At 45.5% G+C, this 22,700-nt stretch overlaps 1 protein-coding gene across 5 annotated transcripts in view; it reads right to left on the reverse strand.

Annotated features, from left to right (window-relative positions):
* PDE8B (phosphodiesterase 8B) overlaps window positions 1-22,700 on the reverse strand; it is a 300,637-nt gene that overhangs the window by 221,855 nt on the left and 56,082 nt on the right. For 2 of the 5 annotated variants that reach the window (XM_053912407.2, XM_045197874.2), the window contains exon 1: window positions 9,170-9,371. The exons of 1 other annotated variant lie outside the window; for it this stretch is intronic. In XM_053912407.2, the coding sequence (XP_053768382.1) occupies window positions 9,170-9,205 (36 nt within the window). In that variant the 5' untranslated portion in view covers window positions 9,206-9,371. Of the gene's footprint in view, window positions 1-4,026; window positions 4,069-9,169; window positions 9,372-22,700 lie in introns of those variants that run through there. 2 more of the 5 variants (XM_045197873.3, XM_045197872.3) reach the window with 2 other exon arrangements.

Genomic DNA, 22,700 nt, shown 5'->3' on the forward strand with positions numbered 1-22,700 from the left:
ATTTTAATCTTTAGCCAATTGAGGTTCTAGAATATGTATTTAGAAACCAGCAGTTGTTTTAATTCTGAAGAGGCCTTGATGACAATCAGTTGGTTCCCATGTGAGACCCAAAGTGATAATGGCAACACAGTTTTTGGAGCCATAAAAGCAGTCATTGAAACCAGACAGACGTTGTTAGGGCCAAGGGAAAGGAAGGTCACAGGAGTACCCCTGTCCACCCCAGTTGTGTGTCAGATCAGATATTAGTGAAAGAATTGCTTTCTCTTAGCTTCTGGTTGAGCCTCACTTGGCACTGGCACCAAAACTATGGATCACGGGCTTCTCACTCTATCATCCCATTTATCAGATAAGCCTCTGCACCCAGTGGTTCCACTGGTTCTCATCTCTGCACAAATTACGGTTCATTTATCTAGAGCAATATCCTTCAGCTAACAAACTATGAGCCACCTGCCTCCTTGCAAACTATCTTAGGGTGACTCTAATCCTGGTTATAAGGAAAGGCTTCCAGAGGGAGGTGAGCATTTATTTTGACCATTGCTTCACCTTGGCTTGCCTCAAGTTATTCTCAATACAGCAGCCAGGGTGATGCTCCCACAACTTTAGTCAGACTCCATCTGACTCAAGAGTCTTCACAGCAGATACAAAGGCCTGTGCGGTCTGCAACCAATCTGGAAACTGGGGTCAGACAACATCTGGGTGAGAAGATGTGGACCTTGGTGTATGCAGGGGAAAGTAGACTGCTTGAGAGGCAGGAGAGCTAGGTTCCAGTCCTCTCTTCACAACTTTTGCCAAATAGCATCAAATCTAAGATGCCATTGATCATACAAAACATCATCACTTTAAGTACCACTAAGAATAAAAAATGTTGCCCATTAAACTATGATATAATGGCCTAAGGACAATCCTATGAGCTATAAGAATTGGCCCCAGTAGTGCTTCACAGCTTTGACTTTTTTTCACATATACTGAGGAATTAGATCATTGCTCCTGCCTTCAGTTTAGTTATTTGATATGTAATAGGTAACTTTGCAAAAAGACAAAACAAAACTGAAATTGCAAATACAAATGACAAATATTTGCTTTATCAATATCAAATTCATATACCCCATGGTCTATTTCCTTGATTCTGTGTAACCATGCAAACAATGTTTTGTTTCAGTGCCCAATCACAGTGTAACCTTTTGAAGTCATCTTAATCAGCAATTAAACTCAACCCATGTACTAACAACAATGCACTTACCCCGATTGAAAAAATGGGATTTGTTGAAAACGTTAAAAGCTAAAACTGAGTGGACACACTCACAGGCAACGACAAGCACATCACAACCACCGCCTGGCCAAGAGCAGTTTGTGAGATGCTGCCCCACCAGCGGTAGTGATCACAGACTCAGACTGGTAACCAAGTCCCAAGACACACTTGTGTTCGATCTAGCACTTCACTCAGCTTTAGAGTAGGAAACAGGGCAGGAGATAGAGTATGCATAGTATCTGCTGTCTCATAGGACGACCCAGCAATTTCCCATGATGCAGAGTCCTTGCTTCCCTCCACCGTTTGGGGGATGCACAGCTGCTGGGGATGAGGGGTATGGTTCGCCTGTCCCAGGAACACCATTGCCTCTGTTTCCTACTGGCCTTGATATTGCTCCAGGTCTGCAAGTCAAGGCCACAGGACAACTCCAAGCTCTCCCAGTCTGGGTGCAGTCCCAGGAATATAGACTTTCACAATAATCAAGACAGATAATCCACCCCAGGCACAGAGCAAGGTCATCTTCCCAGGCAGGTTAATGGGAAAGGTTCCAGGCCATTGACTGCAAAACACACCCTGATTCCGGGATCACTACAGTGGGAAAGGGTACATCTCAGTAAAAACCGAAGTGCTGCTTTTATCAATCATTTTAACTGCCAACCCTCGTTGCCTCAACTGAAGTGTGGATGATAATATTAAGGGACTATTTAAAGGGAGAACCTCTTGTATTTCTTTTCCGCTCTCAAATCTTATTGTGAACCTATGACTTTAATGTGTGTAAGCTGTTGGAGTTTAAAATGGTCATGTAATTACTATCATACAAGGCACATATCCCTCCCAGCCATGCACAGGAAGCCCTGGCAGCTCAAGTCACAAAGCCCCTGGGTGCTCTGTGCCCCTGGAACATGGGGCAATGACATTGGGCGTAAAGGGCTCTGTGAGCTTCTGACATTGGGCCTGAAGGGCTCCGTGAGCCACCGATTTGACCCCCTAGTGTATACCAAGCACTTTACCTACATTATCTCATTAATTATGACAATAACCCTGTGAGGTATTACTCCTCCCAGACTACAGATGAGGACACATTGCTGGTGTAGACTAACTAACTAACTAAATAAATAAATAAATAAATAAAAGATTCTATGGGAAGCAACCTCACAGGGTGATCTGATCATAAATTCCTAACTGGGCAGGTCATGGAGGGATGTCATGCCCTAGACACATAACTTGTTAGTAAAAGGTTTATCTTTGCTCTAAGCAAGCCCTGTCCATTGTTTCTACACATCTAGGTTAACTTCCCTTAGAAATAAACCGTGACCACCCTCAGGAGAGTCCATCATCCTGTTAACTATCCTGTAACCTAATCCCTACCTTGCACCTCCATGTAATCTTCCTTACTTTCTCTTCTTAATTTCAAATGCATAAAAGAAACTGCAAACTGTTATTCTCTGGAGCACTTGCGATCTTGCTCTCCAGCCAGCCATATCATCAATTTGGCTCAAATAAACTCTTATTAGCATCCTCTATGGGGCTGGGTGATCTTAAATTGACACTGGTCAGTAGTGGAGCTGGGATTAGAACCCAGACAGTCTGTTTCAGAGTGCGAGCTCTTCACCACCACAACCACCTCTCACCTACAGTCACCCCGTCTCACGTAAGATTCAATGCCATTAATAAAAGGTTGCTTGATGTAAGTAGTGACATTGGGCCCCTTTAAATAACAACCAGAGAACTCAGAAAATAACACTTTTATTAGTCAATGGTGGGGGATGTGGTGTGAAAAGGGAGATGACTCCACAACGTGGCTTCAGAAACAAATTGGCCTCAAATAAAAATGGTATGACTATACCTGAGTGGCAATGTGTTATAAGCTGAATAGACCCCCAAATTCACAGATTGAAGTCCTAGCCCCTAGTACTTTGGAAGGTAACTGTGTTTGGAGATAGAGTCTTAAAGGACGTAATTAACATTAACTAAGTTCCTGAGGGTGGGTCCTATTCCAATAGGACTGGGACCTTTATGCAAAGAGATTAGGACACAGACACGCAGAGCGGAGACTTGAGAAGGCAGGGGGAGGAGACAGCAAAGCGCAGCAGAATGTGCCACCCTCAAAAATGCCTCTTCGGCATGAGGATTATTTTGATCAGATCATTTGGGAAAAAAACCAAAAAACACTACACACAGGAGAAACTCAGAAAGCAGAGTAGAAGTTACACTTTTGCAAGGAAAAGCTACATCAGAAAGGGGGCCTGTATGAGGAAGAAAGCTATTACCAGAAATCACTTATTTATCTGAGAGATTTATGTGCATGTCAGGGCAATCTTTGTTGAGCAAACATTTGCACTTCCACCTTCCCCCCTCCCCACTCTGCCACTTGAAGCCTCAGATCTTAGCTCAGGATATTTTACACACACACACACACACACACACACACACGCCCCAATCGTCTGGCTGCGTTTTGAGTCTTTTTGTATCTTTGTGAGGCTACCGTATATAATTAAAAATGTTTTTCTTCTGTGAATCTGTGTTTTATTACAGGAGGACCTCAGCCAAGAACCTAGGAGAGTTGAGGAAAAATTCTTTTTCCTCCCCTACAATGGCCACCTACAAGCCAAGGAGAGAGGTTCTGAAAAGAAGTCAACCCTGCCGACAACTTGATCACGGACTTGCAGGCTCCAGGACTGTGGGGAGGTGAATTTCTGTGGTATGAGCCACCGGTCTGTGGTGCTTTGTCGCGGCATCCCTGGCAGACTCATACAAGTCCTGTGTACTCACCATACCATTTTCTCTTCTAGACGCAGGAAACGTTTCCCAGTTTCCATGCATCAGAGTGAGATTCATGTAACTGGCTGTGACCAAAGGACTGTAAACAAGAGAAATATGCTTCATTTCTGACTGAGGCGTTGCAGAGGAGGTGTTAATTTCCAGTCCCTCTCCTTCCCTGCCCCGGGACCGTGGAAACTACACCTTCTAGATAGTGCGGTTACGAGATGGCAGTATGCCTGTCAGTCTGACTCCCAATGTGATTGTGTGGGGCTGGGAATCCTACTAACCTACTTTGGGCACATGATGTGAATGAGAGACAAGCATTCTTTTAAGCCACTGAGGTTTCAGGGCTAATGTGTAACTGCAGCCTAGCCTTGCCTCATCATCTCTCACACACATCTACCTCAAAAATATCGGGGTACCAAAAAACAGATATTTCAGAAGTTCATATGCCAGTAGGTGAAAGCACATTAAATTTCTATTTAGGTTAAAAAAAAAGGCCAAATATGAAAAATTTCATTTGTTCAACCTCTGGTTGTACATATTTCCACAAAATGCATTGGCAGCCAACAAGTCCTACCGCCTCTTGTTTACAGATGATACACCTGATACACAGGTGACACAGATGATACCTTCAGATTCTCTGTTTTACCAAAAGCCCAAAGCATGTTAGTGGGAGAACAAGAGCTCAAACCATAAATTACATTTCTTTTTCTGAAGGCAAGTTGGCAGTATCTCTCTCTCTCTCTCTCTCTCTCTCTCTCTCTCTCTCTTTTTTTGCTGTTCCACTTATTTATGCATTTATTTCTTGATTTTTTATAATTTTAATTTTTTATTGTTATTCAATTACAGTTGTGTGCCTTTTCTCCCCATCCCTCCACCCCACCCCAGCCAAACCCCCCTCCCTCTCCCACCTCCACCCTCCCCCTTGATTTTGTCCATGTGTCCTTTATAGTAGTTCCTGTAATCCCCTCTCCTCACTGTCCCCTCCCCACTCCCCCCTGACCATTGTTAGATTGTTCTTAACTTCAATGTCGCTGGTTATATTTTGTTTGCTTTTTTCTTTTGTTGATTAAGTTCCAGTTAAATGTGAGATCATATGGTATTTGTCCCTCACCACCTGGCTTATTTCACTTAGCATAATGCTCTCCAGTTCCATCCATGCTGTTGCAAAGGATATAACTCCTTCTTTCTCTCTGCTGCATAGAATTCCATTGTGTAAATATACCATAGTTTTTGGATCCACTCATTTGCTGATAGGCACTTAGGTTGCTTCCAGTACTTGGCTATTCTAAATTGTGCTGCTATGAACATTGGGGTGCATAGGTTCTTTTGGATTGGTGTTTCAGGGTTCTTAGGGTATAATCCCAGCAGCAGAATTGCTGGGTCAAAGGGCAGTTCCATTTTTAGTTTTCTGAGGAAATTCCATACTGTTTTCCACAGTGGCCTCACCAGTCTGCACTCCCACCAACAGTGCACTAGGGTTCCCTTTTCTCTGCATCCTCTCCAACATTTGTTTGTGACTTTGTTTATGTTGGCCACTCTGACTGGTGTGAGATGGTACCTCATTGTGGTTTTAATTTGCATCTCTCTGATGGCTAGTGATGTTGAGCATCTTTTCATATGTCTCTGGGTCCTCTGTATGTCTTCCTTGGAGAAGTGTCTGTTCAAGTCCTTTGCCCATTTTTTAATTGGGTTGTTTGTCTTCCTGGAGTGGAGTCATGTGAGTTCTTTATATATTTTGGAGATCAGGCCCTTGTCTGAGGTATCATTAGCAAATATGTTTTCCCATACTGTTGGTTCTCTTTGTAATTTGGTGCTGTTTTCTTTAGCCATGCAGAAGCTTTTTATTTTGATGAGGTCCCATTTGTTTATTCTTTCCTTTATGTCCCTTGCTTTAGGGGACATGTCTGTGAGGATGTTGCTGTATGGAATGTCTGAGATTTTCCTGCCAATGTTTTCCTCGAGGACTTTTATGGTGTTACGACTTATATTTAAGTCTTTTGTAAGTTGGCAGTATCTCTTAAAGAGGACGTAGCAATTCCACCCTAAAGAATTGACCCACCGGGACTATCTGAACAGGTGTATATAAGTATGTAAATAAGAAGATTCACTACACCAGCACTATATATATGATTGTGAAAATTTAGACATATTCCAAATGCTCATTCATGGAGAATTGGTTAAATAAATTACAGTTCATCCATCTGCACTCAAATCCATAGTGTTAAAAAGAAAGAGGTCAGTCTCTTTGCTCACATGGAATGATAACTAAATCATATTGAAAAAATCAAGAAAGGATAAAATATAAAATGAAAAGAAAATCACCACTCATAAAAGACTTATTAACCTCTACGCATTGATGCTTAGTAGGCACCTTTTGCCCACCCCACCTCCTCCCTCTTGCCTAATGCTTGGATCATCATAAATAAACCCAAGTTGCTTGTCCAACTCTACCGCCTACCAGCTGTGTGATCTCAGGCAAGGACATCAGTTCTCTCGCCTGGAAAACTGGAAAAATAATAGTACTTCCTTCAGAAGGTGCTAATGAGGTTACACAAGACTATGTACAACAAAGGTGTGTAGAAAGCCCCCTGGCACGCAGTGCCTCACAGACGTTCACCATCACGTAGTGATGATGCCATTCATCTCTGGGACCTGAAGAAACAAGGACTTCTGTAGTTCGTGTTGTACTTACTCCTGCTTTTAAAAAAACCTCTTTTAACACATTATCTAGTAAGAAAACATAACAAATCATCCTTCTTATTTCCCTTCCTGAAATGAAATTAAAAGGCAATGCTTTTTAAAGGAGTGCTTACCCCAATAAACTCCAGCAATATTAGGCATTGCCATATTTAATGTAGATCCCAAAGATAATCTTATGATTTCATTACCAAACCAAGAAGCTGCTTTTCAGAGAAGTTAATATTAACAGAGCCATTCCCAGGTGCCTCCGTGATATCTGCAGCACTCAGCCCTCTGGTACTGAGGGATCAGTTTGGGGCTTCTCCTCTACTCATTTCTGGAATGGTTATGAGAAGGGTCTTTCAAATGCACAGAAAGAATCTTTTATGAAATCACACTCTAACTTAAATCAACTTTTTTAAAGGACTTTTCTTTTTTAAAAAGATTATAATTATTTAATATTTAACTTTTAGAGAGAAGGGAAGGGAGGGAGAAAGAGAGGAGAGAAACATCAATGTGTGGTTGCCTCTCACGCCCCCAACTGGGGACCTGACCCACAACCCAGGCATGTGCCCTGAATGGGAATTGAACCAGCAACCCTGCACTCAATCCACTGAGACACACCAGCCAGGGCTAAACCAGACTTTCTGTCTGAGGTCCTTTGCAGTGCATTCTAAGTATTAACTAAACCAGCCAGGCTTATTTCCACAGACATTAAGCCTGAAACATTTGGGTAGCTCTATAAACAGATTGGAATTAAAATTCAATTCACCTGCAGTTCTGCTCCAGTATCTTTCCAGTCCATGGGTGCTGTGTGGAACCAGTACAATCTAGACTACAAAGAACTAGTGAGCACTGGTAGACTTTCTAAGCTTGGCAAATTACTGCCACAGTAGACCCCAGAATTAAGGGTTCTTTTTGAACCTTTTGTGGCAGCTGAGGCCCAGACAGGTTATGTGGCTTGCCCAAAGTTTCACAGCTGGTCAGTGGTATAATTAGGGCTGGAACTGGCTTCCCAATGCTGGCAAATTATCGTCCTTCCGTTTTTGCTTCTTGGAAAACCGAACTAGGTTAAAATAGCTCATGCAAGGTCGCTAGGGCAGTCAAGTAGAACTTGTAGTGCCAGCCCTCAGATTACAAAATCCTAGACGGAGAGTCCTCTGCCCCTCACCTATCCCCCACGGAACCTGTGCAAATATTTTTCTTGATTGTCTCCCAACACACAGTTTAGAGGAAGTCTCTATACCGGGTTAGCGCTACGTGTTTAACTTCAGGTTCCCACGCGAGCTTGTTACTGTCAGAGCAGGCACGCCCCCCAGCGCCCTGACCTGGTAGCGGCCTGCTAAGGCTGCAGGGGCAGGCGGACACCTACTGCTGTCGTGTGGTGGTCTTGCAGGTCGCCCACAGCAACTCGTCAGCGACATTCTTCTGTGATTGGCAACGTGGAGCCGGTAAAGTGGTGTGGGATTGAATTAGAAGCGGAAAGGATGGGCATGGGTACTCTGGAGGGCATGCAGAGAAGCCTACTGAAGACCGAGGTCCCCTAGCCAAGGCTCTGAAAAAGGCTGGTGCAAGCCTCACCTCCCGCAACAATCCAGGGGATCACATCTACTTGATCCTGGTAACTAAGGGCACTGCAGTTGACACTGCCACACAGGAGAGTGCCCCCCAACTTTAGAATGTCAGCCGCCTGTGCAGCTCCCCCCTTGGACAAAGCGCCCCTCCCCGCTTCGCAGACCATTCTACTTGGCAACTTTCAGCGACCCGCGGCACGAGACCCTTCTTTGTATTCTTGTCCCATCTCCCCCACAGGCGGCGGGTAGTTTGAACCTCACGCTAGGTCTGTCTGCCCAACAAGCGCTGTCTCGGCAGCTGAGCGGGGCGAAAGCGGGTTCCCCCATCACGAAGTTGCCAGAGAGCGCTGAAGTGAGGGCAGTGAGGCTTCACGTGCCAGAACACCCCCTCCTCGTTCAGGTCTGGGGCTTACGGACGGACGCGAGGCAGCTACGCAGCCACTGGTAGCACAAAGAGGAAAGCAGAGGCACCACCGCGCAGAAAGCGTGGGAACTCCAGAGCAACAGGAGCCAGCGGAGCTGGCCCGACCTCGCAATAGCTGGGCTAGTGCCCAGGAAAGCGCGGCTGCTTTCTGCGCAGCGCCGTCCAGAAGCGAAGGGCGACTGGTAGTGGGCGATTATTTTATTCATAATTTTAAGCCTGATGATTACACCAGACACTCGAGGTGTTTCCCTCCCGGAAAGGAAGAACGGAGTTGGGCACTGGGATACCCAGAGACTGGTGGAAACAAGAAAGAACCCCTTCTCAGCGTGGGGTGCCTGAAAGGGGGCCAAGGGACGGCTCTAGGTTTGCGCCTGTGCCCACTGCGTGTTCAACCCAGCTCGGCCCCCGGGCGCCCAGGTGCCCAGGTGGAATGGGACGGCCCCTGGACACACGGACCCCGCAAGGGGCGCTCACCTGGCGGGTGCTTGGCCGGCAGCGAGGATGGTCCATGCCGGCAGCAGGCGGCTTCTGGGCGCCGGGCTCAGAGGGCACAGGCTGCTGGACCCGGCACCCCGCACCCCAGTCCTGGTGACCACGTGAAGGGTCTGTAGATCCGATCCAACGGACTCTGGCTGAGAGCCTGAGCCTCTTTGCGCCTTCAGTCCTGAGGCACGTCCGAGGCCAGAGGGTGCCTGGGTCCTAGCGCCCCTCCGGGGTGTGGAGCCTGACTTTCAGCCTGATTAACGCCACCACCACCCACGCCCCCAGGGGCTCTGCTCCCGGCAGTACTTCTCTCTCCCTTAGGGGACTGGGGGAGGGGGAGCAAGTGCCCACCCTCCTCCACTCTTCTCTCCTTGTGCCTACACCCCCAAGAAAACACTAAAGGATCAAATTTTCCTCATTCCCCAACTCAAATTTGTATACACTGTTATTTTTAAGAGATTCTAAAATCAGATACATTAGTCATAATTACATATAATATATAGCACAGATCATTCTTCCTCAAAGCAAAGGCGGACTTTTGCATTCAAATGAATACATAAACAGCACTCTACTCTGTGTGTCCACAGATTATTCCTCAGTCTTAACTGTGTGGACAATTTACCAACGTGAGTCACATGCGAATCACACCAAAGGTGCTGCTGCCCTTCCTGCCCCCTCTCAGTCTGTTTAAGGAACTGGAATCAAACCACTGAGCGGATATGCAGTTTTCAGGCACTTTCAAAAAGTAATAAATTGTACCTAATTAAGTGCCTCGGCTGTAAATAAACCTGGCATCTTGCTCCTGGTTCTTATCACACCCGCCCCATACCTGGCTGCTCTAGGGAGGAGTGATTTCTAATATAGACCCAGCAAGCATCAGCAAAGGCCTTTCCTTTCTCAGCTGCCCACAGGAGCCGAATCAGTCCAGCCAAAACCAAGATCAGCAACAGCGATCTTTTCCTGCTGACTTTCTCATTCAGTGAGGCTGATGAGATTTCTAATTGCAAGGGGAAAAAAAACACACACACACACACCCTCGTTTTTGTAAGTAAAACCGAGTTCATGGGATAAAGGAAAACGTTATTGTTTTGGCAGTAGTCATAACCTATAAAGACCTGCGATAAGGCATGACAGCAGTGTGAATATAGCCTTTACAGACTTTTTTAAAGGAGCTCAGAGTCATAAACACTCTTCTCTGCGTGAACTCTAGGACGGCCCCAAGTTGTCCCCACCTCCCAGTGTTCACGCCTTCGTGGAATCCCCGCCCCTTGTGTATGTGTGTGTGGGGGGGACTTATGACTTGCTATCCACAGAGTACGGCAAAAGAGATGGGGTGTCACTTCAGTGATTATGTCACAGTCTTGCTAGGAGACTCTGTCTTGCTGGCTTTGATAAAGCAAGCAGCCGTGCTGGGGAGGCCACGTGGAAGGAACTAATGGTGTCACTGGCCAAGAGCCTGTTAGAAACGGAGGCCCTTAGTCCAACAAACTGAAAGGAAATATATCCTGCCAACGACCAGGAGAGTTTGAGAGCGACCCTTTCCCTAGTCAAGCCTTGAGATGAGACTGCGGCCCTAGCTAACGCAGAGGACCCAGTAAAGCCATGCCCAGACTTCTGAGCCACAGAAACTGAGATAGTATGTGTGTGTTGGTTAAGCCACAAAAATTGTGGTAATTTATACACAAGAGCAAAACGAATACCTTTCCTCCTTCCACAGACAGGAAAGTCAGGCAAAAGGGGATTAGGCAGAAGGGCTAAGGTCATTTAAATCAGCAGCATAATTTATTCTTATTTCACAGTCACAGCCTTTTTAGACCCTGTGAAGACAAGGAAAAGCAAACAGCAAAGACATCGGAAAGTGAAAGGTCATGTTCAGGTTGAGATTTGGTGGTAGGGTATAAAGCAATTGAACAACTTTCAAAAGATCTGAGGAAAAATTAGCCAGCAGGGACCAAGACAGTTTGAAAAACTCAGGGGTAAATTGACCCAAGCAAAGAACACAAATATTTTTAAAAAGAAAAGTAAATAAAATAGAAATAAAAAAAGAAAAAAAGAATAACAAAGAGACGATGGGGAAAGGTAAAGGCACCAAATCCTCTGAATCCCTTTTCTAATTATCTGTGAAAGAAAAACAAAAGGCCCGTTATTCGCTCCTGTAACTGTGGGGATTTTCCAGAAGAGCCACTCAAGAAGGACGAGGAGGCTGTCTGCACACAGTACGTGCCTGTGCGTCCAGCAGGTTGTCTACCGTTCCCAAGATATTGCATAAAAACAAACAGTGTCTCAAACTATGAGCCGGACTTCTGAGAGTTTGCGTAGATTTGTTACATTTTAAGTGTCTCTGGATGCCTAATGTTTTAGAGTTCTCCACTCTACTCCTGTCATAATATAGCAGAATGAAGCCCAACCCTTAAGCCCTTGGATACTTATTTCCTGCTCTGTTCCTTCAAGGGCATTATGATTTTTAAAGAGAGGAAAGGAGAGAGAAGAGATAAGAAAGGAGAAGGGAAGGGAAGGGATGGAAGGAAAGGAAACTGAAGCAAAGGAAAGGAAAGAAAGAAGGAAAAGAAGAAGAGTGAAAAGAAACCAAAGGCATAGAGTTCTCAGTGTAGCTGGGGCTAGGGGCTAGGGGGGTGTCTAAAACAGTATATGGAAGTTCTGCCCTCACACTTCGCAAGGCCACCTGGGCATCCCTTTGGGTGAGTCCCATCAGTATATCAGAGTGACAGTTTCTGAACCAGAAAGCATCACCACCCTGCCAAATCTGATTCCTAGTGGTTAATGCTACTAACAACTCTCCAACCTCAAACTATAGCTGCCCAGCTTTCCTCTTCTCTCACTCTCCATACCAAACAGTCACCACTTCCATTATACCGTGACTGGTCTATCCCTCCCCTGGCAACCCAAAACTTATCTGAGTCTTTGTCATCTTCCCCTGGACAAAGATAGATGAGTTGTCGATAGCCAGCTTGGCATGATTTAACTCAGAGGTGCTGGAGTGCATCCCACCCCCTGCTCATGCCCATGACATCTCCCCCACTCAGATTTTACAGGGCTTGAAATTTCCTCAGAGTGCTTTTTTTCTATTTGGATTGGAATTGATCTATCCTAAAATTTAAAACTGTAAATATTTCTCTTTGCAGTAACTCTTTGTACCTCTTAAACCTTCATAAGACTCTGGGTTAGACACTCTCTTCTTCCCTAAAGAGCAACTTAACACACTGCTTACTTAGAAGAGTAGACATTGCTGGGATGAAAGGAAATGGGCAACAAAAACTAAACTCACTCAGCCCTGGCCACATGGCTCTGTTGATTGGAGCACCATTCCATGCATCAAGGGGCTGAGGGTTCCATCCCTGGTCAGGGCACATACCTAGGTTGCAGGTTCAGTCCCTGGTCGGGGCATGTGCTGGAGGCAACTGATCAATGTTGATGTTTCCCCCCACACACACACTTCCTCTCTCACTAAAATCAATGGAAATATGTCCTTCGGCAAGGATTTAAAAAAACCTAATTTCACCCATTTCACGGTTTTGCCCATGGCCCTAAGTGTCTAACTGTTTGGAATATGAGATGAAGGAAGGCAGTGGCTGTTGGCCCCTGGTTGTTGGCTTTCTGGAGGCCCCGGACAACATGCTGTGGGATCTATCTGTTTCAGGTGCATAACCCAACATGCAGAGATACAAGGGGAAAAAGGAAGTAGTTTTCTCTTAGCAACGAGAAGCCTGACCACTCAGGGCTGGAAGAGTAACCAAAGACAACATGACTTTGGTTCCATTCATGAGGCTAAACAAATGCAGTGCAGCACCTTAGGTTCATTTGAATATCATTGGGCACTCTTCTTTGAAGACAGAAGGTAATGATAGTGCTGAGAAACTGGTGCTCAGTGATTGCCACAGTGGGAAAGACCACTACAATCAAGGGCTGCAGTGTTTGATAATTGCTGATGAAATCAAGTCCATAGCTCACTTCCCATCACCACCCATGTCACCGGCAACCCTTGTACCAACACCCCTTGTAATTCTTCCATCTGGTTGGCCTATTATTACCCCAATTTCACCATCCTTATCCCAAACCAAAGGGATAGAGAAACAGTATATAACTGTCCTTCTGACAACAGAGGGACAGACTTTGAGAAGCCACTTGTGTCACCTATGGTCTCCCTCACTTTAGTCTGTTCCTCTAGTAGGTCCAGGGTCCTAGTCCAAATTTTTCCTAATCATATTGAAACATCAGATGGAATCAACCAAAACTACTCTGAGGAGCCCAAACACACCCCCTACAGAACGCTAGGCCAAGCATTCTCCAACCTGGATGCTCAGGACAAAAAGAGAGATGAGAAAGTTCAGAGTAAACCTGCAGTTGTCCCTGGGATGGGCTTTGGTCCTGTGGCTTGGAGGCTTTCTGCAGGCCCCAGATCCATTTTCAAGGGTTAAATGTGGGATGGGGAGTTCAATGTTATCAATAAAATATCCCATCATTACTTAGCATTAATAATGAGAGCCTTGCACTTGTATCTGAGGAGAGGCCACAGAGTCAAGTGGCTGCCACACATTCCTTTAAGTGTGTTTGAGAGCCAAGCCCCTCCCAGTCTTCAATGATACTTATACTACATCCAACATATTGAGCTAGCTAGAGAGGTATTTCTAACAGAGGCAAATTTGTTCTATGTATTCACTCATACACTCAACAAATATTTTTAGCTGTATATCAAGAATGATTTTAGGTGCTGAGGGTAGATTTTAAACAACAATCCATATGGTCATGATGCTTATATTCTGGTGGAAGAAAGACAATTAAAAAAAGAAAAAAAAATGAAAAGATCACATTATTATCTGAAGACAATGAAACAAATCACTGCGATAGACTGAGAATGAAGGGGATGCCACTTTAGTTTGGGAGATCAGAGAAGGCTTCCCTGGAAAGGGACATTTGAAATGACACATGGATTACCCCAAGGAGCTGAGAATGTAAAGATGTGGGGAAAGAGGATGCAAGGGTGGGGCAACAGCACATGCACAATCCTCAAGGCAGGAACATGCTTGGTAAGTTCAAGGAAGAGACAGGATGCTAGCATAGCCAGGTGCAACAGGAAGGCTTGCAATGGTTTTAAGCAGAGATGAACCACGATGTGATTTGCTTGTTGAAAAGATGACCCTGGCCACTACGTGGAGAATCCTTTCGAGAGAATTAAGGGTGGAGGCTGGGAGGGCAGGAAGAGGCTATTGGAATAATCCAGGTGAAAGATGGTGTGGAAACTAGGGACAAAGCAGTGCAGACTGACAGGAATTGGTCAGGAGCAGGATGCTAACAGGACTTTTTGAGTGTAAGGCTCACAGGACCTGTGATGGAGTACATGCAGGGAGTGGAGTGAGAAGAGAGAAGGAACAACCACAGGTTTTTGGCCTGACTGGTTACATGGATGGTGGCGCCATTTACTGCGATGGGGAAGGGTCGGGGGGAGCAGGTAAAGAAGGGTATGAAGTCAAGAGCCCTGCTTTGGCCTTATTCACTTCTAGTCTATATTAGTCATCCAAGTGAAGGTGTCAAGGCCCTGGCCAGGTAGCTCAGTTGGTTAGAGTATCATTCTGATGCACCAAGGTTACAGGCTCAATTCCCGGTCAGGGCACATACAAGAATCAACCAATAAATGCATAAATAAGTGGAACAACAAATCAGTATTTCTCTTTCTCTCTCTTTCCCTCTCTATCTCTAAAATCAACTTTAAAAAAAAAAGATGTCAAGGAGACAGCTGGATGTCTGGAGCTCAGCAGAAAGGTCAAGGCTGGAGCCATAAATCTGGGAGTCATCAGTGTGTGGATGCTGCTGTAAGCCATGGGGCTGGAAAGGTCACCTACGGGCGGTGTGTGTTCAGAAAGGAGAAGATGGCAGGAGAACCACACTCTGGGCTGCCAACTCTTACAGGTAGAGCACAGGAGACGCCAGCAAGGAGGACCCTCAGGGGCAGTGGCCCATGTGAGAGGAGGAAAGCCATCACAGAGAAGGAAACTATTTAATGACTTACCCACTGATATGAAGAACTGGAAAATGGAGATGTTCTCAAAGATTTTACATGAGGAATAGACATGGAGGTTTGCACATTACAAAGATAACTCTGGTGGTGGAAGAAAGCATAGGTTGGAGAAGACTGATGGGGATTAGGATAATTAATTAATAACAGTCCAGAAACAGATGAGGAGAGCCTAAAGTGGAGTACTTGGCCTTAGGAATGGAGAGGAGCAGAAGAATAGCAGAGAAATTCGGGAATAGAATAGGACTTAGGGGCCGATGGGCTGTGAGTAGGGACTCTTGGATGATAGTACCTTCCATGTAGATGGGCACCAGTCAGGTGAGAGCTAGCATTCTTGTGAGTAGTTTTGAGTATGTTGGGTTTGAGTTGCTCATGGAACACACAGGAAAGATGACTAGTAGGTAACAGAACACAGGTCTGCTAGTGATGGGAAATGTTTGGGTTAGAGATAAAAATTTAGACATCATCAATATACAGATAAAAGAAGAAATTGTGAGCTGGAGAGCTAAGGATCAAAAATTTCTGAGAGAGGTGAACAGAGAGATGATTTGACATAGGAGATTTCAGCAGATGGCCAGAAGGTATGATCATCTTCCCTCTGCAGAGCTTTGTCCCAGCAGAACTTCTTCTTCCAGGACAAGGGCCTCAGAACTCTAAACACCTTACCTGCTGCAAATGGAGAGTTACTCCCCAACAGAAGTAATGTTCTTCTAGAAAATGAAATACAGCCACACACACACACACACACACACACACCCCTAACCCAGCAACACTTTCTGGTGCTAAGAGTTTTTTCCTCGATTAAAAAATAAGGTGGAGGGAAGAGAGAATGCATTTAAAAAACACTTCTATTTTCTAAATGTATCTGAGAATTAAAGCACAGTTTAATCAACTTCTCACAATGCTAGCAGACTTTTTTTTTCCAAAGGGGGCAATGTAAATAAATGAAGAAACCTTCGCCCCTTAGATTTTGACAACACTCTGTTTCTTTCTCCCCTTTTGCTCCTCCTCTCCAACTTATTTTTTTGCTCCTATTTTTAGTCATAATTCTCAAGTTAAAAACAAGAATGTTCTGATTAACCAAACCTCTGGGAATGAAGCAATTTTGTAACAAAATAGCCTGTGTTTTAAAACGAGCAAACCCACCTTCACCAATCAGGTGGGTCAGTGTTAATGTGGACCGTGCGGACCCGTACATTTCTGAGACCTTGGACCCCATATACGGTTCTGGGGCCAGGGGCTAAAACAAACAAGCAGGAGTAAACAAACCTCCTCACATACCTTCCGATTGTTTGCATAGAGTTCAAGGTAAATAGTACTGAGCCTCCAAAAAAAATTGTGCAGTCCCTGAGGTCTAGTAAGCCCCTGGCCTCTCCTCCTTACCTGTTCCTCCTCCCACTAATGCAGACGTCTGTGTGCTGTACCCTGACCTCTTGCTCCTCTTCTCGAGGGGGAGGAAGGGCTGTACCCTCCACCTGGGTTCACTGGGTTCACTATATTAGCTTACAGCACCTTGGAGTCAAAGTGTTACCTCAGTCAGTAATTTGCATTGCAAGTCCCTGCTCACTTTCTTATTTATTGAAGGGGGGCCACGGATGTCGCAGACAAGGTAAACAGGTGGAAAAGTCCTTCAAGACTCAGCTTACCCATCCTGAGAGGCCTGCCTGGCTGAGGCGTCCTCTGCCGCCCCCACGGTGGCCCCCATTCCCTGCATCAGCGCTAGTACTGCGGTTTCCTAATGTCCTGTCCGTAGCTCCTACAGGACTAAGCTTCTTGAGGCTGTTTCTGCCTTATTTTTGAATTCCAAGACACAAAATAAGCACTCAGTAGATTTCACTGAAAGAATAAGTGAATGAATTAACTGAAGTTGAGAGACAGGGGTCATGTTGCCCTTTTAAGTGACTGGAAAGATTAAAAGGAAAGATTACCCTTCATCTCCCCAACATCATTAAAGGGCCTTTGTTCCCTGAGAAACTTTGACCTAAAAGGTAGTAGAAGCAGAAAAACAAACATTGTCATCCTATGCTTCTCCTAGCCCTAAGAATGTTAGCGTCTGATCCTAACTCTGGGTTCTCCTGACCTAAGACTCCCAAATGCACATTTTGTGTTGCCTGGTGTGCTTGATGTTTCATCTGCCTTGTTATTCAGACAAACACTGATCGTGGCCGACTAAGCTCCAGCCACAATGTGGGGCTCCGAGGGCCCAGTGGCCCAACCCTGTTTTCACCAGCCTTGGCATGTAGTTAAGCTACTATTCAGTGAGCTGTCTCATCCAGAGGCTCCTTCCCCATCTACCCATTCATCTAGCCATCCAGACGATTCCCTGTGAGGGCCACACGGGTGTTTGGAACATATTTGTTAAACGGAGGCTGTAGTTTGGAATGATAGAAACATTACAAATAAAGAGGATCGTGCTGGATGGTCTATTAGCCCCTCCAGATGAGCTCTCCATCCCTCCCACCCTGACCGCGTGCCCTGGGAGGCAGACCTGCAGGGACCACATCAATGGGCTCCTTGCCCAGGCTCCGGTCAGCTGGGTTCAGTGAATGGGAGGCACCAACACGAGACTGGAGCACAGGCAGGAGCTGTGTCCTTCCTTGGTAACACAGAGCTCTTCCCAAATTCCAGTGTCTGCTGTGTCCCTTGCCCAATACCATCTGCCTAGGGGTGTTACTATTGGCCTAAGGGTGGCAACAGCTTCTTGGCTCTCACAACCCAGGGGCACTGCACCGTCCTGCCCACAACCTTCCACACCTGTGGAGGACAAGCCTTCATCTGTTTCCTGAAGGGACTCTGATGCAAGCCATCTCTTTCAATCTCCAGATGTGGAATCATAAATTCCCAACCAAACGGTCTACTTTCAATCTGTGGCCTTCACGGCTATTTGGAGCCACGTTGTGATTTTACTACCGTTGGCATATAAGGACTGATTTTTTAAAAGATATTCTATGGGTTAGACACAATTATGCCAAGATTAAGGTCAGGACTAAGACGCCAACTAAAATAAGCGTACAAAGAACCAAGTGACAAATGCTTGGCATTTCAAATTCCAAGAAGTCACAGCCAGCAGAATCAAGTTCAAACTTAGCTATGAGGCTGACAGCTCCCTCTTCCAGCTCTTTCTCCAAGTCATACCCCTAATTAGGGCAAAGTGCTGTTTCCAAGTACTTTCCACCCTTTTGGTTCACAAATGTTCCTCTGCTTGGAATATCTGCCCCACACTCATTTTTGAATGTCTAATCCTGTCCCACCTCACAAGGCCTAATGCGCGTGGCTTCCATAAATAGTCATGGTCCTATGGTTATCCCAATCAGAGAGTAGCTGCTTTCCTTCAGATACAAGGAGCATTTCATTTGTATTCACTTACCACTTACTTGTGTTAAAATTATTTGTGTCCAGGTGTTTTTCTCACTCCTAAGCCTTGAAGAGCCTTGAGGGCAGGGCTAGGCTTACATGTCTTTTGTTGCCCCCAAAGGACCTATGGCAGTGCTTCAAAAATTGAACTTTCTACCTAAATGTTTGTTGACTGACTGACTGACTAAATAAATGAATGAGTGAATTATTCTCACTTGGGGTGGTGATATGATTTCTTCGGAGTTTCAAAAAAACAAACCATATTTCACATTCTCATCTAGAAATAGCAACTTCATAAAAGCAAATGGCACTGTATTTGAGGAGAAATATTTTCAGATTGTTTCCATATGTGTTTCTATATATAATGGTTTATGCAATATTTTAAATCAAATTCAACACCATGTGGCTTGTATCTTCTGGAGACTCATAATAATGATTTAGGTCAGAGCTTAAAACAATAACAAAAAAGTTCTTAAAAGAGGTTTGTTCATTTACCCTTCAGTTCTGCTTATTCTCTAGTTGTTTCCTTTGCAGGCTTGGCTCTGATGTTACTCTCTGTCTGTGACCTTCCCCTGCCTCCCCAGGCGGAACTGTTCTCTCTCCTGAGTTTTTATTGCCCTTTGCACAGACCTTTCTTGTGGCTTTTAACCCACTGCTCCCTGTTATTTTTGTGTCTATCTCCCAGCGAGGCTGGGAACTCCTCAAAAGCAGGGACCCAGTCTTGATCACCTTCCTATCTTCCCAATACCTTGCATAGTACCTAGCACAGAGTGAGCACCCAATAAATGTTCTCTGCATTGAATTGGCCTAAGGCCAATTGCACATTTTGGCTTCAAAAACCCAAATCATGCTTCCTTTGGTTTTAAACCCTGTAACATTTATGAACTCATGAGATGAAACACACACACATACACACACACACACACCCCTGCTCTTTGAAAGTGGTGTCCAGGTTTCTTACCTCTAGCAACTCTTTAGCTGGATCCCAGTTTATGTGTCTTTAGGGAGTGATCAAGGATCACTTCCCCAGTAACTGTGTTGGCTTGCAGCTACAGGATAGCATCTCAACACCATCTCAGGAACATATTGTCTTGTAGCTCAAACAGGGAACTTGAGACAAGGCCATCCTTCAAGTCAGGGAATGGATAGAGGAAAGAAAACCAGAGTGTACTGAGCATTTGCCCTGTGCTCAGCCCCTTACGGACCTTATCACTTTAAATCTTCCCAAAATCTCAGGGTCAGCTCAGTTCTATGAGCCCCATGCTGCCTCAGGGCATCTTCAAGGGTCAATGGAATCATTCTTCTTGGACACCACTGGAGGTGGTTCTGTTGGAGTGAGTTTCAGAATGGGACAGGGTCAGGTTCGTCTCTAATATCACCTCAAGCCACTGGTGCACTAATGCACCGCCTTGAGACTCGCTGACCTTTCCATTACCTAAAGCCCTGCCACCCAGTCTTTCCCAGGTTGGCGGCTTCCTCTGCAGTGCCAATCTTCTCCCCAACTCTCTTCACCTGGCCAGTTCCTACCCACCCTCTGGGCTAGTGATCTTCAAAGTGTGGTCTCCAAACCTGCAGTTTGGCATCACCCAGGAACTGATTGGACACACAAATTCTTGGGGCCCAACTCAGACCTACTGAATCAGAAACTCCGAGGGTGGGACCAAGAAACCCATTTTTTAAACACACTCTCCAGGTGATTCTGATGCACATTAACATTTGAGAAGCACTGTTCTCAGCTTTATTTTATACATCACCTTCTCAGAGACACCTTCCTGGACCCCAGCTCCCCAGTCTTCATTATATTCCCAAAGTCATTCTTTCTCATAATAGCTATTCATCTAGCACAATCTGCAAATTATGTAACTGTTGGCATATTTAACATTTATCTTCTTCACCGCCTGGCTTATTTCACTTAGCATAATGCTCTCCAGTTCCATCCATGCTGTTGCAAAGGGTATAACTCCTTCTTTCTCTCAGCTGAGTAGAGGGAAAAATACCATATGATCTCACCTTTAACTGGAACATAATCAACAAAAGAAAAAAGCAAACAAAATATAACCAGAGACATTGAAGTTAAGAACAATCTAACAATAGCCAGAGGGGAGTGGGGAGGGGACAGTGGGGAGAGGGGTTTACAGGAACTACTATAAAGGACACATGGACAAAATCAAGGGGGAGGGTGGAGGCGGGGAAGGGAGGTAGGTTCGGCTGGAGTGGGGTGGAGGGATGGGGAAAAAATGCAGACAACTGTAATTGAATAACAATAAAAATTTTTAAAAAAAGAAAGACAAAAAAATAAAAAATAAAAATAAATAAAATGTATCTTCTTCACCAGACTCTGAGTTCTATGAAGGCAGCAACCATGTATACGCAAAGCCTTACACTGTGCTTGCCACACAGTAGGTACTCAATCAATGCTTATCTGTTGGTCGGTTTTTCCTAACCATACTCTGCTCATGAGCCAACCTGGCTGTGAGAACCCAGAGTACTTTTTAGCCCACTGTGTGTACTTTCGCCTCCAGCCATGAATGACACAGCAGAAGCGAGACCCAAGCCTCATGCATTCATGCGCTCCCCTTCCAGGGCGAGTCCCACCCATGACTCCCTGCCTCACAGCCTCTCTTTCTCCTCCACTGCTGAGAAACCACACGTGCAAATGGAGGGGGTGGGGGGCAGCAGAGTTAGGTGAGAGAGTCCAAGGTGGGAAAATCAACTAAAACAATCAGTTGTTTATCAGCAGTTTGGGTAAACAACTTAGGGAAGGAGGAAATCCGAATTTTTAGCTGTGAGATTTTCAGACTTTCAGTGGATGGTGACCACGCCTACTTTTCACTGGGAGCTACTCCAAAGCCAGCACAGATGCCTCACCATCTCTATTAACCAGGGACTTACTCCATTTCAGGCCTCATGTGGATGATATGGAGTCAAGGTTCATTTTCCACCTCTTGGTCAGACAGATAAGATGTTTGTATTTCAATTTCCTCAGAAAAATAATTTTTTAAGATACACATTCTTCTCTTGACGGTCACCAGAGCATACCTGTGAGACCCTTCTCAACCTCAGTGGCACACAATGCTTCCTCTAGCCAAGTCTCCATATGGCACAGTAACTCCCAGGGCAGCACCCAGAGGGCTGGGGGCAGCTGGAGGCCATGATGGGGGGTGAGGGTAACGGGTGCTATGTACCGTAAACCACACCTCAATGCTCCCTCCCCGAACCTGAGACAATATCAGGTTCACATGAACCTCTGAGGCAGACTGAAGACAAAAACAGTCCTGGCCCAGGCAGCCCCATCCCCAAACACGCCCCACCTTGGGGAGCATGGTGAGGATCAAGCCAGCTACATTTCTGTGTTCCTCAGCTCGTCTTTCCAACACCTGCTCACGAAGACCATTCCTCTCCCCACACTGTGACACTGAGTCCCGGGGCTCCCTGCCCTTCACCCCGTATCTTAATCAGCACGGACGTATATGCTTGGTCAGCATTTGGATTCCCCACCTTAGAAGCTTGCCACAAAGAACACTGAGAGGGTTGGAACCACATGGCTGGGCTAAGACTTAAAAGTAGACCTTCTGTGGGGGTCTGCAAGCCCCTACTATGTGCTTGATGCTGCAGAGTGTTTTGTCTCCCTAACCTTATCCACCCCACAATAACTCTGTGTGGGAGGCCCTGTATCTCCCTTTTACAGTTGTGGAAACTGAGGCCTACAGAGTTTCAGAACCTTCCCCAAATCACAGATCTAATAACAAATCTCCTGCACTTGTTCCAAGCAACCTCCCAAAGAGATCTGGGGAAAGGATTTCTAAGTGACACCGGCATCCCAGTATGGAACCTAGATCTCATCCACTTACATCCTGAGGCAATGGAATCCCCTTAGTGTTTCCTCTCCACCTATGCTTATTTCCCGCAGCCTTGTGTTGCTGCTGCACTTTTTGGCTGATGGAAATGGCCCTGTGTCTCATTCATCCCTCCTCACCCTTGGCGCCCACCTCCACCCAAGCACCCAGTAGAAAGCACTTGATATTCTTGCCCACAGGAAGTGTTTGAGACAGGCTGATCAAACAGACACCAGCTTTCAGCATTGGGGCTCTGGGGGGCTGGGGCAGATGGAATTCTAAAGGCCTGGCTTAAGCTGTG

This window comes from Desmodus rotundus, chromosome 1, assembly GCF_022682495.2.
Source record: "Desmodus rotundus isolate HL8 chromosome 1, HLdesRot8A.1, whole genome shotgun sequence".
Lineage (NCBI taxonomy): Eukaryota > Metazoa > Chordata > Mammalia > Chiroptera > Phyllostomidae > Desmodus > Desmodus rotundus.